The 16,885-nt window shown below is 51.8% G+C and overlaps 1 protein-coding gene across 2 annotated transcripts in view; it reads right to left on the bottom strand.

The window, feature by feature from the left end:
* FAIM2 (Fas apoptotic inhibitory molecule 2) overlaps window positions 1-16,885 on the bottom strand; it is a 32,950-nt gene that overhangs the window by 3,234 nt on the left and 12,831 nt on the right. For both annotated transcript variants that reach the window (XM_020908199.2, XM_070454459.1), the window contains 6 exons: window positions 15,551-15,601; window positions 15,225-15,264; window positions 14,699-14,736; window positions 14,068-14,155; window positions 13,689-13,784; window positions 11,990-12,043 (listed from right to left, as the gene is read on the bottom strand). In XM_020908199.2, coding sequence (XP_020763858.1) covers window positions 11,990-12,043; window positions 13,689-13,784; window positions 14,068-14,155; window positions 14,699-14,736; window positions 15,225-15,264; window positions 15,551-15,601 — 367 coding nt within the window. The remainder of the gene's footprint in view (window positions 1-11,989; window positions 12,044-13,688; window positions 13,785-14,067; window positions 14,156-14,698; window positions 14,737-15,224; window positions 15,265-15,550; window positions 15,602-16,885) is intronic.

The raw sequence follows: 16,885 nt of genomic DNA, 5'->3' as shown, positions 1-16,885 counted from the left end.
TGCGTGCGAGGCGCCTGGCCAGGTGCCTAACACCTGGTAGGCACTTAATGAATGGTGGCTATTAGTGTGGATTTACTGTTATTGTCTGCAGAAGGAAAGGTGCCCTCTTGAGAACATGTGTACACTGTGCTGAGACGCAGGTGTTTCCTGCCACTCATCAAGGAGGCAGAACTGTCGCCAAGGGAACTGGGTGGCTTTCACAGTAGGCAAACAGAACCACAGCCAGGGCTGAGAGGGCTGTGTTCAAGGCACAAGAACACAGGACTGGAGTCGGAACACCTAGGTTTGGGCTTTAATACCTCGGAGCCATCTCCCACTTGACCTCAGTGTTATCATCTGCAAAATGGGACTGTAATGATGACTGCACCATGGTGTGGTTTTGACGGGTGATGTCTGACAGTGTATGTGGCATCAACTTATTATTCTTTAATGTCATTTTACTCCATTCTACTCTGCTCCTTCTATTTTCAATTTGGATTCCCAGGTAAAGCTTCCTTGTGTAGGGAGAACAAGCAGGAGAGGGGCTGACTCAAATGCTCCAGGCTTCTCAGTGGTCACGACTGCCAGCACAAGTTAATAAACTGCCGATCTGGCTTACCAATCACTGCTTGCTTGGTTGATTTCCCAGAGCCTGGTCACCCCTGGGTGAGCTAATGAAATCATATCTCTCAACCTAGAAGGCTTGAACCTGACCCTGTTGGAGGGGTGGGGGGCGGGTGCTCTCCAAGGAGCTTCCTAGAATAGCCAACTAGCTTTTCTCTTGGAGAAAAGTATTAATCACTCAGTCGTGTCCTACGCTTTGTGACCCCATAGACTGTAGCCTACCAGTCTCTCTATCCCATGGAATTCTCCAAGCAAGAGTACTGGAGTAGGTTGCCACTCCCTTCTCTGGGGATTTTCCTGACTCAGGGATCAAACCTGGGTCTCCTGCACTGTAGGCAGATTCTTTACTGTGTAAGCCACCAGAGAAGCCCTTCTCTTAGAGAAAAGAGGGATGAAATGGATCCTGTCCCTGCCTTTGGCGCATGGCCATGGATGCTGATCTCTGTGGGCTATGTGGGAGAGTTTACTCCAAATTTCCACTCCACAGCCCAGTACCACCCACCACTGCAACCTCATGCCTGTTGAGCCAGCTGAAGGGTTTCCATTCATTTATTCCCAACAATATTTACTGAGCATCTACTATGCTACAGGGAATTGCCTTCAGAGCACTGACCGCCTAATGAGAGCAAAAGACATGATCAGAGATTACACTATGAGCATGGATGTACATAGGGGAAAGTAACTTGATAATCCCTCTGGGTGATGAGCACTGTTAACATCTTCGCTGAGAGTAGGTACCTTGGTTATAGTTAGCACCTTAGCTGGCTGCCAAGATCTCAGTTGAGAGCTAACAACTCAGTTGCCCGCTAACACCTAAAATGACAGCAGGTGCTTGAGTTGTGAGCCAGCTGGATATAAGACCCTGCAGGAGGGGCACAGCAGTCAGGGGTAGGAACAGGATGGGGGTGCTATTAACTTATATTTGAGCAGTCTTCACACACTAGTCCTTTATCTCACTTGCCCTGTTCACCCTAGGAGGTGGATAGTATTATCACTACTTTACATAGGAGGAAGGGAGGCTCAGAGCAGGTGAGTGACTTGCTGATGGCCACTTATCCAGCTGGAATCAGATTACCTGTCTCCTACATTCTGAAAGAGACGGTGAGGGTGGGGTGGGCTTGCAGGGAGGGAAGAGGCATGTGCAGATGGCAGAGAAGACAAAGGCAGACTTTCCTGGTTCACCCTACTGGTCAGGGCTGGACCTGGCCAGGGCCCCCCCAGGCCACACAGTCGGCCTGACCCTGTGGCACCCAGGCTTGTGTCTGCTGTCCTCCGGAGGTGAGCTGGAGGGGCTCTGAGCCATGCCATGGAAGGGGCAGCTCAGAGCCACCAACGAACAGGCACTGGATACAAAAAGCTGGGGTTACAATGAGTTGAATCAGCATAAAAAATAATATGCAGACCGTGTCCATCCCACAGAAATGCCAGCAACACACCCAAAGCTGTTCAAGGCAGCATTGCTTCTAACAGAGAAACCCTGGAAACAACCCCAAACTCTATCAACTGAGGCAGAAATATCTCTGATAACATCAATTATGAGAAATTAACTGACAGGAAAATCCATATCACATGAGCCCCTTTACCTAACAAAAAACCTATGACACAGAAGCTACCTAGCATATATCTATAAAATGTATATAGAAAGGTCTGGAAGGAGAGACAATTAACCACAGCAGTTACCACTGGGAAGGAAGGGAAGGATATGGCCTGATGACATTTGCTTTATATATATTATTTAAGGTTTTAAAAAATGAAATATATGAATAAATGTATTCTATCCCAGGGTTTGAAAAATCCCCTGGAGAAGGGCATGGCAACCCACTTAGTATTCTTGCCTGCAGAATCCCAGGGACAGAGGTGCCTGGTGGGTTACAGTCCATGGGGTTGCAAAGAGTTGGACATGATTGAGTGACTAAGCACGCACGCACATACTATATATTAGAAAATTTTAAAAGAAGGGCTAAAGTAACACAAAAAAAGAGTTCATGAACCCTTTCATTTAATTCTCACCACAAGCTCCTGGGGCAGATATTGCATAATCATCTCTATCATGGAACTGAGAAGACTGAGGCCTGAGCATGTAAGTGCCTCACCCACTTCACACAGCTGACAGGACAGTCAATCCCATTCTCTCTCCACTGTGTGACATCACATTGGGGCGTAGGGTGTGTGTGTGTGTGTGTGTGTGTGTGTGTGTGTGTGTGTGTGTGTGTGTTAAAGGATGGAAGAGGTGGGAAGAAAAGTGTACCCAAAGTTCATGGCTAAGAGCCCAGTGGGCTATCTGAGGGGATGCAGGGAGCACTGGGCCCACCTGCTCCCCACTTTCTGGGCTAAAGAGTGAGACTGGGCTCTGAGGATTCCAGAGAAAAGAGACTAACTGCCAGCTTTAAGCCCTTATATCCTTGGTTGGAATGTAGGACAGGGAGAGGGCAGCTGAGTGGAGATCTGCTTCAGTCCCATAGAACATACTTCTCTTGTCTTCAGTAACCTGGGTGTTAAAAGTTTAAACAGCACAGGGGATTTCCTTTGTGGTGCAGTGGCTAAGACTCTCAGTTCCCAAGGGAGGGAGCCCAGGTTCTATCCCTGGTCAGGAAACTAGATCTCACATGCTGCAACCAAGAGTTCACATGCTATACCTAAGACCCAGGACAGCCAAAGAAATAAATAAATATTTAAATAAAAGAGTAGTTCTGTTTTTTGTTTTTTTTTTTTTAAGTTTAAATAGCACAGATGATCTTGGCATGCTGCAGTCCTGGGAAGCACCTTCAGGTGGGCCACCACTACCAAACAAACAGGGTCTGACAGGGTTTGGACAAGAGGGGAGCAATGTGAGAAGGCAAGTGAAGGGTGTGCATGTAACAGAGCTCAAGAACATGGACTGGGGAGTCCCATAGACCTCGGTTCAAAGCTTGCCTCTGACCCTGGGCAACTGACAACTACTAACAGGTAATATTATTGTTCACTGATGACATGCCGGGCACTTTCTCAGTGCTTTGCATATATTGATTCACTTACAAGTCACAAGCTATGAGGTGGGAACTATTATCTGAATTTTATGTATAAGGAAACAAAAGTACAGAGAGTGACATGACTCAATCCACACAGCTTAAATGTTGCAGAGAATGGATTTGAACCCAATTACTCTGCTCCAAGGGTTTCCCAAGGAGCGATAGTGGTAAAGAACCTGCCTGCCAACGTAGGAGACTTAAGAGACAAAGGTTCAAGCCCTGAGTTGGGAAAATTCCCTGGAGGAGGGCATGGCAACCCACTCCAGTATTCTAGCCTGGGAAATCCCATGGACAGAGAAGCCTGGCAGGCTACAGTCCATGCGGTCGCAAACAGTTGGACACAACTGAAGCAATTTAGTATGCACACACACACTGTGCTCCAAAATCTGGGCTCTGAACTACAAGGTTAACATGTACGATAAGAGTGAAAGCTCCCAGGGTAGCTGAGAAACTACCACATTCCAGGTGCTCGGCTGTTTTCTTTTGTCCATTCATATATTATCTTATTAAGCATTACCACAGCCTTGTGAAACAGTTAACATTAGCCCCATTTTAAAAACCAGGCACAGAGAGATCAAGTAACTTGCCCAAAGGTCACAGTGGTAAGAGGATGAGTGAGACCTTGACTGTGGTTTAGGTGGGATACCCGTGGTCACCTGGAGAGCTCCCAGGAAGGCCGCCTGCAAGCACCTCCCCGACTCAGGCCCATGTAGATGTGTCCTGCCCTGAGCCCTACTGGGACTCTTAATCACCCCTCCTTCAGTCCACAAGCCCTGGGGCAGGGGGCTTCCTTCACCTTCTCCGAGTCAGGGTGTTGGTTTGAAGGGCTTGGTTTGAGCAGGGCGTTGGTTTCTGAGGATTAGTGTCTCAGGAAGTGAGACTGAGGTGAGGCCCAGGAGCAGGGCACAAGTGTACTTTCCCCCTGAAGGAGCAATTACTGGTCAATCTACCCTCCTTCCTCTTGCCCTCTGAGGAATTCATTTGGCCTTCAGGGTTCAGAGGAGGCCTCAGGTGGGGTATCAGAGCTGCTGTGGTGGCAGAGGGCGGGTGGCCGAACAGAGAAGGTTCTCTCACTGGATCCCTTAGGCTCACGGAAACTAATGAGGCAAAGGAGTCGCCAAATTCTGAATGAAATAAAGTCTGAAAGAAAATCATATCCCTGCCTCAGGTCTGTGTAGCCATTTTTACTTTTCAAAATGTTTCTCTAACTGTGAAGAAGGCAGGGCATCTACCATAGCCCCCATGAGGAAAGCAGGGCAAATGGTGGGGTGAGGCAGACTGGGTCTCTTCCCTGAGCCCCTCAAAGACGGGAAGAGTCCCAGGACACATGGATTCCCGGTTGGACCTGGATGAAGAGACTGCCTGAAGCCCAGCCTATGGATGACAGAGGCTGAGAAGGCCTTTCTGGACCTTCCTGATATGAGAGGACAGACCTCTCCAGGCCTCCATCTTTCCATCTGTGAAATGGAAAGGGAGACAGAATAGAAAGAGTGCTGAGCTGAGACTCAGAAAAAGGGGCATTTCATCCAGCCTGGCAGTCAGCACTGCATGCGTGTGGTGTGTCTGTGTGTCTGTGGTGTGTGTGTTATATGTTGTGTAAGTGATGTGTGGTGTGTATGTGTGATGTGTGTATGGTGTGCACATGTGTGTGGTGTGTATGTGAGTGTGTGGTATGTGTATGTATGTGTGGACTATATGTGGTGTGTGTGTGTGTGTGGTGTGCATGTGGTATGTGTGGTGTATGTATATGTGTGACGTGTAAATGCATGTGTGTGTGGTGTGTTATGTGTCTAGTGTATATATGTGATGTATGTAGGTGTGCATGTAGTACATGTGGTATAGATGTGTGATGTATATATGGCATGTATGTGTGTGTGTGTGATGTATATATGGCATGTATGTGTGGTGTATATGTGTGATGTGTGCAAGTGTGTATGTGGTATGTATGGTGTATATGTGTGACATATATATAGTGTGCATGAGTGTGGTGTGCATATGTGTGTGGTGTGTGAAGTGTGTAGGTGTGTATGTGGTATGTGTGGTGTACATGTGTGATGTGTGTGTGGTGTGTATATGTGTGGTCTGTGTGTGTGATGTGTGTAGGTATGTATGTGGTATGTGTGCTGTATGTGTGTGATGTGTGTATGGTGTGCATGTGTGTGTTTGTGAGAGTGTGGTGTGTATATGTGAGTGTTGTGTGTCTGTGTGATGTGTGTAGGTGTGTATATGGTATATGTGGTGTATATGTGACATGCGTATGGTGTGTATGTGTGTGTGCTGTGTGTGTGATGTGTGTAGGTATGTATGTGGTATGTGTGCTGTATGTGTGTGGTGTGTGTATGTGTGTATGTGTGGTGTGTGTGTGTGTGTGGTGTGTGTGTATATGGTATATGTAGTATATGTATGTGACGTGTGTATGGTGTGCATGTGTGTATTTGTGAGTGCGTGTATATGTGAGTGGTGTGTGTGCGACTGTGTGTAGGTCTGTGTATGATATATGTGGTGTATATGTGACATGTGCATGGTGTGCATGTGTGTGGTGTGTGTGTATGTGGTATATGTGGTGTATGTGTGTGACGTGTGTATGGTGTGCATGTGTGTGTTTGTGAGTGTGTGGTGTGTGTATGTGTGAGTGGTGTGTGTGTGTGAAGTGTGTAGGTGTGTATATGGTATACGTGGTGTATGTGTATGACGTGTATATGGTGTGCATGTGTGTGTATGTGAGTGTGTGGTGTGTGCATGTGTGTGTATGTGAGTGTGTGGTGTGTGTATGTGTGAGTGGTGTGTGTGTGAGGTGTGTAGGTGTATGTGGTATACGTGGTGTACGTGTGTGACGTGTGTATGGTGTGCCTGTGTGTGGTATGCAGGCATGTGGCGTGTAAGTCTGTTTGCGCTCTCTCTGGGTCTCAGCACAGGAAGGTCCCTGTCAGCTCTGAGCACTCACGGTCCCAGTGCTCCGCCTTCCCAGGGACTGAGGACAGATGGCTATGAGTGCCCCCTCAATGGCCAGGAGTCAATACCCAGAACTGGAGGCCCAGCCCCTCTACAGAAAAAGCATCTTCCCATCCAAGCTTCACTCATCCAGACACCATCAGACCCTGACGCATCCTGTACTGACCACGCAAATGCTCCAGGCCACCCTGTCCTTGACTCTGGGACACTGCAGCGGCCTCCTAACTAATCTCCCAGCCTCTGTCCTACTCATGAATCTGGCCTCTCACTCATCTTCCTTAAAGCACAGGAACGAAAGTTGCCAGAGGTCCTGAAACTGGCCAGGTGGGACAGGCAGAAGAGAGTTCTTTTCCCATTGGGCCTGTCACCTAAAGTCCTATTCCTGATTTCTCCCCAGGTATCAGGGCTTGGCTTCATGATTTCAGGGACTGGGAGACTTCACTTCCCCAGAGAAGGACCAGCTCTGAGGTAGAGCACATGCCCACAGTCATGCAGGTACAGAGGTGCTGCCACAGCAGGAAAGCAGCTGTCCAGGCGCTGCGTGCTCGCTCCCTCTCTTTCTCCCTGCCTCAACTCTCCTGCTCTGTCCCAGACCCTGCCCCTTTCCTCACCACCCCAGCCCACCCATCATGCTCCCCTGCCTCGCTTTCCATCAGCTTCTACAAAAATGCACTCAAGGAGGGGGCAATAGAAGGGAGAGGAGAACGGGGCCACCCTGAGGCCAGAAACTTCCGACTGACTCACCACTTCCACTGGCATTTTGAGTGTGGTGCCCAGAGGGGGGTTACAGGGTAGGGCAATGGAGAAAAACCCAAGCCTCTCGAGAATGTGCCAAGGCTAGTCAGGGCGAGGCCTAGGAGGGGCCTGTCCCTGCCAGCAGGACCACGGCTCCCCACCTCCCCAATCTCAGTCTAGTCCAGCTGGGAGGCCCTGCTATCCAAGACGGCAATCATTCAGGGCAGGGGCTGAGGTCTGTAGGCGAAAGCCCTTTGCTTCTCACAGCCCTGGTGGGATTGGGGCGGTTCTCACTGGGGGCTGGGCCCTCCTCTAACACTACTTTTCTCTCTTTTCTCACACTTCCTCCCCGAGGCAGCAAGAGGGGCAGGGATCGCTGAGTGAAACATCGTTGACTAGCTGCAGTGCTGGGAGTGCCCTTCACGGTGATGAGAATTTGTCAAAGGCTAGAGTAGGAGAAGGCAGGATGGACAGACAGAGAGACCAGGGGTGCTGGGCACCGGTTCTGAGGATAGGTTGGACCACAGATTCCAAAGGACAGAAATGATGCTGGAAGCAGGATCAGATTGAGGTCAAGGACCTTCCGAGTTGAGGTGAATGGAAAGGCACGGGAACCTTAGTTCTTATGGGGCTGGGCCTCTGTGGGCCTCCATCCACATGAAACTGAGAGGGAGGGAGCGGAATGAGTCCAGCAGCCCCTCCTCAACCCTCCCCACACCATGGGATGGGCTGCAACTCTTCCTTCCTTTGATCCAGGTAACAGAGGGCAGGGGATGGGGCTGGGGGACAGACGCCACTGCTCCTGACCACTGTTTACATGACTCGAAGGATGAGCCTGACTGAGGCCTGTTGGAGAGTCAGAGTGTCGCTCTCCTAATGAGACATTAATGGGTAATTAGGTGCAGTGGTTCCTCCTCCCCTGTGACTCACAGGAGATGGATGCCTAAGTCAGCTGTGCAGTCATGCTTTCTGTGCCTCACTCTTACAGTGCCTCAGCTGGACCTGGCCTCTCTGGAGTCCGTTCATTCTGAAAACATCTAGGGGTGCCTGCTGTGAACCCCTAGGCTGTGGGTAGAACAGCCACCCACTATTCTAGACACTGTGGGTGCAGCGACAAGCCAGCCAGACCCAAATCCCTGCCCTCAAGGAACTTAAATTCTGCTGGATGGAGACAATAAATAAACAAACCAGAAAAACGTTCAGTATGTCAGAGGATGAGATGTGCGATGGAGAGAAATAAAGGGAGCAACCTGTAGGCATGCCTACATGTGTGTGTGTGTGTGTGTAAACACACTCAGCACATAAGACTGTAAACAAAGCAAACACTGAAGGAGGGGAGGTGGGGAGCGGTGAGAAGATCAGAAGGAATCGACAGAGGCAACCATGGGAGCAGGGGCCTGGGGCTGGGAGTGAGCCTGCCATCCTAGGGAGCAGCAAGGATGCTTGTGGCTGCAGCAGAGTGGGTGACCAGGAGTGGGAAGCCATGAGGTCAGGAGGGTCTGCGGGCGGTGGACAGCGATTGCTGGAGGCCAAGTGCAGAAATCCTGCTGCTGCTGCTAAGTCGCTTCAGTGGTGTCCGACTCGGTGTGACCCCATAGACGGCAGCCCACCAGGCTCCTCTGTCCCTGGGATTCTCCAGGCAAGAACACTGGAGTGGGCTGCCATTTCCTTCTCCAAGTGCAGAAATGATCTGACCTCATTTAACAGTGAACAGGATCCCTCCCACTGCTGTGGTACTGGACACAGACTGCAGGGGGCAGCACCCACGGGAGGCCATTTCAAGAATCCAGGTGGGATGTGATGGCAACATGGACCAGGGAGTAGCCATGAGGCAGAGGAGAAGCAGATTCTAGGCAGAAGGTGGGGCCAACCAGATTTGCTGCTGCGTCAGTTGTGGGGTGTGGGGAGAGTGAGGATTTGAGATGTCATCAAGGCCTTTGGCCTGAGTGACTGAAAGGATGGAGAGACGGGGAGGGCTGTGGGAGGAGCAGGGTTTCAAAGGAAGAGCAGGAGCTCAATTTTGTGCACATTAAGTTTGAGGTGCCTATTAGATTTCCAAATGGGGATGTGGAGTAGGCAACTGGAAATTCTAGTGAGGGATTCTAGGCCAGTGATGTAAAACATAGGATCATCATCATAAAAAATGGTGTTCAAAGCCTTGAGATAGTCTGAGGTCCCCTAGGAAGCTAGGCTAGAAGGTCCACAGCCCTAGAACCCTCCAGTGTGACCCAGGAGGAAAACCAGGAGAGCTGGTGCTTGGATACCAAGTGAAGAAGATGCTTCTGGGAGGAGGGCATGAACAATTGTACCAAATGCTACCAAGAGTCGAGCAAGATAAGGACTAAGAAATGACCACTGGATTCAGTCACAGGGAGCCCACTGGGGACCCTGATGAGAACATTTAAAGAGGATTCAGGCTTCCCTGGTAGCTCAGCCGGTAAAGAATCTGCCTGCAATGCAGGAGACCCGGGTTCGATTCCTGGGTCAGGAAGATCCCCTGGAGAAGGGATAGGCTACCCACTCCAGTATTCATGGGCTTTCCTGGTATCTCAGACGGTAAAGAATCCATCTGCAGTGTGGGAGACTGGGGTTCAATCCCTGGGTTGGGAAGATCTCCTGGAGGAGGGCATGGCAACCCACTCCAGTATTCTTGCCTGGAGAATCCCCATGGACAAAGGAGCCTGGCGGGCTACCATCCATGGGGTTGCAAAGAGTCAGACACGACTGAGTGACTAAGCACACACAAGAATGATGGAGTGGAGAGAAGGGAGGAAGACAGAAGAATTGGAGACAACATAGATTCCCTTATAAGAAGCTTTGCTCTAAATGGGGGGACTAGGGGGGAATGTGAGTTAAGGGTTTTTTGTATTGCTATTTTTTCATTTGGGAGAAATTAAAGCCCGTTTTTATGCTGATGGAAATAATCCAGTAGAAAGGGCAATACAGATGGTGCAAGAGAAAGGGGGGGAACATTGCCAGAGAGATCGCCCCAGCCTCTCCCCACTTCAAGCCAATAGAAGTTGTCCTCTTTGAGGGGGACGATGGAGGGTCTGGAAATGGCAGCAGGCTGGGCCCAGGACAACTGGGTCCTGCCCTAAATCTGCCCTTTACTGGCAGTGGGACTCTGTGCCATCCCCTTAACACCCACGACCTCAGGTATATCTAGAAAGCAGGTCTTCTATTAGCAGCATTGCCTCCCTCCCTGGGATGTTATGGAGATCCCATGAGGTAATATGTGTGAAAGTGCTTTGTAAAATGGAAAGGGTGGAACCGATGGTTGGGATTGTTTTTATTATTTCTAATAACAAGTGATTATTAAACAAATTTAAGGGATTACTGTTCATCCAACCCTACTTGTCTGCACAGTCTCCCTGCACAGCTGACGCACATGCAGCAGTGGGAAGCCAAGTACACTTCCTGACCCTCCCTCGGCGATTGCCCTCCTCCCACTCTGCCCTGCCTGGACCCCTCTTCTTCCATTTGTCCCTGCAAACACTGTTCTCTGAGGCTTCCCCAGTCTCACTCCCCTCATTCTGACCCTCCTGCTTCCTTTCCTCCTAGGTTGACTCCCCTGACCCATCCTTTTCATTGAGATTTGTCTTCAGCAGGTACTATCTGCAGGAAGGGCTTCCCTGATGGCTCAGTAGGTGAAAAATCTGCCTGCAGTGCAGGAGATATGAGATGTGGGTTCGACCCCTGGGTCAGAAAGATCCCCTGGAGAAGGACATGGCAACCCAGTCCAGTATTCTTGCCTGGAGAATCCCCATGGACAGAGGAGCCTGGCAAGCTACAGTCCATGGGGTTGCAAAGAGTTGGACATCTCTGAGCGACTAAACACACACACATCTGTGGGAAAGACTGCTGGTCCAGGAACCAAGACCAATTAGTGTCATAGGATAATCAACCATCCTGGTTTGTCCAACCTTGCAGTTCCTAGGGGGTTTCCCCCCAAGAAGGGACACTTTCAGTGCTGAAACCAGTAAAGTTCTGGGTCAACCAGGATGAGTTGGCACCCCTAGTCCTGACCAAGGCTATGCTAGTTGATTTACCATTCGTTGTCTTATGTCTCCTGCATTGGCAGGCGGCTTCTTTCCCACTAGTGCCACCTGGAGAGGGATTTAAATTCTCTGAGCTCAAGCTCCTCATCTTAATTTGAGAACAACAGAACCTATTTTATAGAGCTACGGTGAGGAGTTAGTATATGTGAAGGGCTTGCTGTGGGAGAAGTGAGCGCTCAATAAAATATTAACTATCACTGTTATCGTTATCATCATCATTAACACTCTCAGCTTGGTGAGGGCAGCCAAGGACAAGTTCAATCTAAATGCATCTGTCACAGAGTACCTGGAATCTCCTTTGCTCCAAGAAGTCTTCCCAGATTACCTTCAGGAGACAGCCAGGGCTAACTTAGTCCACTCTCACTTTCCTGCTCCCACAAGCGGCACTGAACCTCTCCCCAGGAACCAGGGGTACTTCTTCCCAGCTCTATTTCAAGTGTCAATCCTGCTGTTACAGCCTTCCATGCCCATGCACAGGTCAACTGATATGTCTTGGAGACCTGAGTAGCACTGAGTCCCACCCCAGCCCATTGATGCTTCACGGGGGTTCAGAGAAGTGGACTATGAGGAAGATAGGGACGGAAGAGGGACCTAAGGAGGTGGTGGGGGTGCTGAGAAGGGGGGTACACTCACCAGTGTAAACACGCCTGCTCCCAGCACGGCATACACTGCGTGGAGCCAGGGCACCTGCAAGGCAGACAAAAATATGGACTCAGGGAGGGTGAGGGTGGGTAGTGGGGGTAAGGGGCAGAGGGGAAGGAGAAGGGCTGTCTTGAGAATGGAGGATGCAGCACAGACCTCCCCAGTGGGGGCCCTCTCTCTCACTGCCCCCCTAACCCAGCCCCAGACTGAGAGGTCCTTAAACCTCTGTGTGCTCACGGGGCTAGGGAAGCCCTAGAATAACAGTGATCATGAGGGGCTGGCAGGGGAGATCCTGACTGGCTGGCACTTCTTCACTCCACACACAGCCCCAGGCTGAGGCTGGCCCAGTGAGACTCATCCTATGGGGCCCTGACATCCTCCCAGCCTGAGTCTGGCTGGAGGCTGCGCCCTCCTCTCAGTGAGCACTCACTCCTGTGCTCTCGGCCCCCCTGTCGGGACTCCCTGGCTCTGCCTGTTGGGGTGAGGGTCTCAGGGAGAAGCGGATAGACTTGAGTCCGGGGAGGAGAGGCACCTGGAGTCCTTGTCGCTGAACCTGATGGGATTGTCTGCCCCCGCTTCCCAACCTCTGCTCCCCCCGGGGGCCTCAGGGGCACCTGGCCATGTGTGGAAACCTTGCAAGAGGTGCCAAACCAACCATGCCCTTTGTAGGGCCTTCCCCCAGAAGATTCCTGGAAACACAGGCATCCTGTGAGCCTGACCTGGGTCAATAAAGGGTTTTTTGAAGCTCTGGGCCCGTTCCTGTACCCCCTCCCCCATCCTAGATACACACAAGGCCCCCAGGCCAGCTCCGGCTCCTCCCTTAGTCAACAGGATCCTGGGAAGAGCCAAGGAAATGCCAGAACCAATCCTGATGTCCTGGACTGGGAGCCAATACCTGGGGGCTGGGTAGGATAGGGTAGGGGAGGGGCAGTGAGGAAGGCTGCCCTTGGTCTGGAAGACAAGGGGTGGTGGGGACCAAGAGGAGCCCGGGGGAAGGTACAGCACTGGGTTTTCAGCAGGGGTCTAGTAGCTGCTCTCTTGGGTTCCCAGGATTCAAATCCCCTCCCGTCATGCCCTCGGTCTGCCCCTTCTCCACCTGCAGTAGCCCGAATGCCTGGAATAGGTCACTGAGCCCTGAGCAGTCCTAGCTGGGTTTCCCGGGCAGGCCAGGCACTTAAAGAGCTGAGATTCAACTGTTCCCATGGACACCCTCATGAGGTGAGGGAGTGCTTAGAGCCCCGCTGTCTCAATCTCCACCTGCCTGGCCAGCCAGATCCTGCCCCTCTGGACTTGACTGATGCCCCCAGAGTCCCAAGAGGCCTGTCCTCAGGGCCCCTCTGGGCTTCTTAGCCCCATGGAGCTCCAGAGGCCCTACCCTGCCTAGGGTTTAAAAAAGCTCCTAGACCTCCGCCTCAGCCTCGCCTCCACCCCAGCGGGGAGGATGGGAAAGGTGAAGCCGGATGTGGCTTGTGGAGCGGGCAGGTGCCCAGACCTGTCAAGAAAAGCCTGTGTTTGCTTATACTGCCAACAAGCCCATGGAAGGTGCCAGGAGCGGCAGGACTGGATGGCAGGCTGTGAGGCCTTGGCTCCGGGCCTTCTCTGGAGGGAGCAAGAGGAAACGGCACCCTCGGGCCAGCGATCCCTCCCCCTTCATCCCCGAGGGGCCAGCTTGGGAGACCCAGAGACTCACGTATTGGAAGGGCAGGAGGATGGCCAGGATGAGTCCGCTGAAGAAGAGAGTCATGAGCAGCACGAAGAGCACACCTTGGCAGGACGTGAAGTCGAACTGCAGGGATGGGATGAGTGTCAGCTGTTGGGCCCCTCAGGCCTGCACAGGGTGACTCGGCATTCCCTGGGGGCCGTGGCCAGGCAGTGCGCTGGCCGGAAGGCTGAGGCCTCTGGGGCAGGCTGCCTTCCAGTGCTCACCCCAGAACCTGACGTTCCTCCCCATCTACTCCAGGTGCCCTCCCCACAGGCTTCTCATCCTTGTGACCTCTCCCCAGCCAGGGATCCAAGCTCGGAGCCTGCACCCCACCTGCCTTCCCGGGCCCACGGGCCCCAGAGCTGACCTTGGTCTGGAAGCTGAAGACGGTGACCGAGAGGCAGACGAGGGCCGTGATGCTCAGGCACAGCAGCACAGACGTGGTGTTGTAGTAACTGCAGGGCCCGCGGGCAGGGGCTCAGCTTCGGGGCAGGGCTTCTGGTCTCCCCCGGCCCTCCTCCCAGGCCCACCCCCTTCTGCAAGGACCTGATCCCACCACCTGGGGCCCCCACCTTCTCTCCTTTCCCATGATCCTCCCTCTCCTGCCTCCCCATCCTTTCTACTGGGACCCAACCTCCCAACATGCTTAAGACTCAAAATCCTGTTAGAAGGATCCTGAAAAGGTGGTGATTGGGGGGGTGGGGTGGAGGGGTGGGGGTTGTGCTGGTGTATGGAGGTGGCTTTCAGGGAACTGCATGATCATGAACCCGGGGTCCTTTCAGCTGAGCTGGAGAGGTGTCACCTTGCTCTCCTCCATCTCCCACCCCAACCCCGCCAGCCTGGCCAGGTCTTGGAGGCACCATCCAGTAGAATGCAGGAGGAGTAGGCTTGAAGTCAGCATTTCCTACCTGCCTGCCCCTCCCCAACACCTGCCTATCCAGCGCTCCCAGGAGGGATAGAGTTTGGGGCAACTCCCCCATTCTGCCTATCTGCTTTACCTGGACAACATTCCAGTGAGGTAGGCCATGGACAGGGTCTGAAAGGAGAAGAGCGTGAGGGAATGGTGGGGCCCAGACACCTTCAAGAGCCCGCCTGGGTCTCCACCCCTTGTGTGTGCCCCTCAACTCTGAGTCTGCTTTGGGCACATGTGCTTACCTCCAGGCCTTCATTTGGGGAACGAGGTCCCAAAGGGCCTTGAGCCAACTGTCCCTTTGTTGTTTTGCAGCCCTGTTCTTCCCCTTTCCTACAACCATCCCCCTTGTTACCCACAGCTCTAGGATTTCCCACACAAACCTCTTAAAAACACAATCATAGTGGAAAGAGAGTGGCTGGAGTGAAGAGAGAAAGCTCATTTGGAAAGAGAGGGTGAACTGTCTTTGAAGAAAAAGTGGGGTGAAAATACCCCTGCCTCCCTCAGTGACCTCACCTTGGCTGTTCCCAACTCCTGGCCCTCGAAATTCACGCTGCATCCCTCCTCCCTCCATCACTACAGCATCTGTCCCCAGATACCCCCACATCACTTACAAAGATGGTCAGGAGGATCAGGTTCCAGGGGAAATGCCTCCTGTAAGGCAAGCCGCCGAGTTCAGAGGAGAGTGGGGGTGCAGGAAGCAGAGACTGGGGCTCTGGAAACTCACGCCCACTCCTGGGGCACATCCCCATGGGCCCCTAGCTGTCCATTCACCCTCCCCCCACCTTTGAGGTGCCAAGGAAACAGGGGAAAGGCAGGCCTGCTTAACAGAAAATGGGACTCTCTTAGGGTGCAGAGTACTGGTGGCAGGCAGGACTGGGGCCAGAACTTCCAAAATCCTGCTCATGTTCCCACAAGTTCCCCCCTCCACTATCATTACCTGGGTCCAGAACAGCAGGCCAGGGTCAGGTAGGTTGCAAAGAACACAGCACTGTGAGAGACAGACAGACGGGGGAGTCAGCTGGTCTTTCCTGAAGGCTTTCCACTCAGTCCGCTGCTCAACCCACTCTCTGCCCACAGGGCACCAAGCAGGGTGCTGCGGGGCAGGGGCAGGGGATTGGTTAAGCCCACAACCATCCTAGAATCTTGTAACGGGCCAGGTGATAGTCCAGTTCCAAAAGAGAAGAAGGGGAATAAGATGAGCCTACCACTAGAAATAATGAATCTTGGGTGCCATAGGATAGCTAACCACCCAATCCAAAGTGATTTTCCTCCAGATAATATCTTATAACTTGTGTGTGTGTGTGTGTGTGTATACACAAACATATATATATATATGGGCTTCCCAGGTGGCCTGGTGGTGAAGAATCCACCTGTCAATGCAGGAGACACAAGAGATGCAAGCTTGATCCCTGGGTCGGGAAGATCCCCTGGAATAGGGAATGGCAACTCACTCCAGTATTGTTGCCTGGAAGATTCCATGGACAGAGGAGCCTGGCAGGCTGCAGTCCACAGAGTTGCAAAGAATCAGACATGACTAAGCAGCAAACATGCATGCATATGTATGTGTGTGTATATATATATATATATATATATATATATATAGTTTCATATATGGAGTTCATATAGTGTTTTCTATGTGCCAGCCAGAGAGAACATACTTTATGAATATTAACTAATATAATCCTCACATCATCTCTGTGAAGCATGTTCTTCACTTTATAACTGAGGCTCATTGAGGCCAGCTGACTTGTCCAAGGTCACACGGCTACCATACGGCAGAGGCAGGGTTAGAACCCAGGCATTTTGGCTCCAGTCCAGTGGCTTATAACCACTTATAACCACTACCCCACACTGCCTCCTTCAGGCCTTTCCCTGGACCTGTTGCTACTTGCAACAATCTTGTTTTTCTTGCCAGCGCCTGGCACAGTGAGAAGTACCTATGGCATGAATTTCTGAACCAGGTGGCCATGTCCACCAGGAGACTGGCAGGAAGCTCAAGTAAAACCCAGAGATAAGGCTTGAGGATTGAGGATTTTCTGGAGAGCAGTGGAGATGGAGACCAGTCCAGGAGGTGGGAGATGAGGGCTGAGGACCCAAAGGTGGGCATGGTCATGCCTACTTAGATGGGTGCCAACACCAATGCATGGGCTCCAGTTCCCAATGTCCCATCCGACATGGCACCTGTCCTCCTTCCCCATCTTTCTCCTCAGTTCTCTCACCCATCCCCTATGGCAGCAGCGCCAACCATCCCCCTCCATCTTCAAACATCCCA

Source organism: Odocoileus virginianus, chromosome 24, assembly GCF_023699985.2.
Source record: "Odocoileus virginianus isolate 20LAN1187 ecotype Illinois chromosome 24, Ovbor_1.2, whole genome shotgun sequence".
NCBI classification, from domain to species: Eukaryota; Metazoa; Chordata; class Mammalia; order Artiodactyla; family Cervidae; genus Odocoileus; species Odocoileus virginianus.
This window is presented reverse-complemented; position numbering and strand designations above follow the sequence as displayed.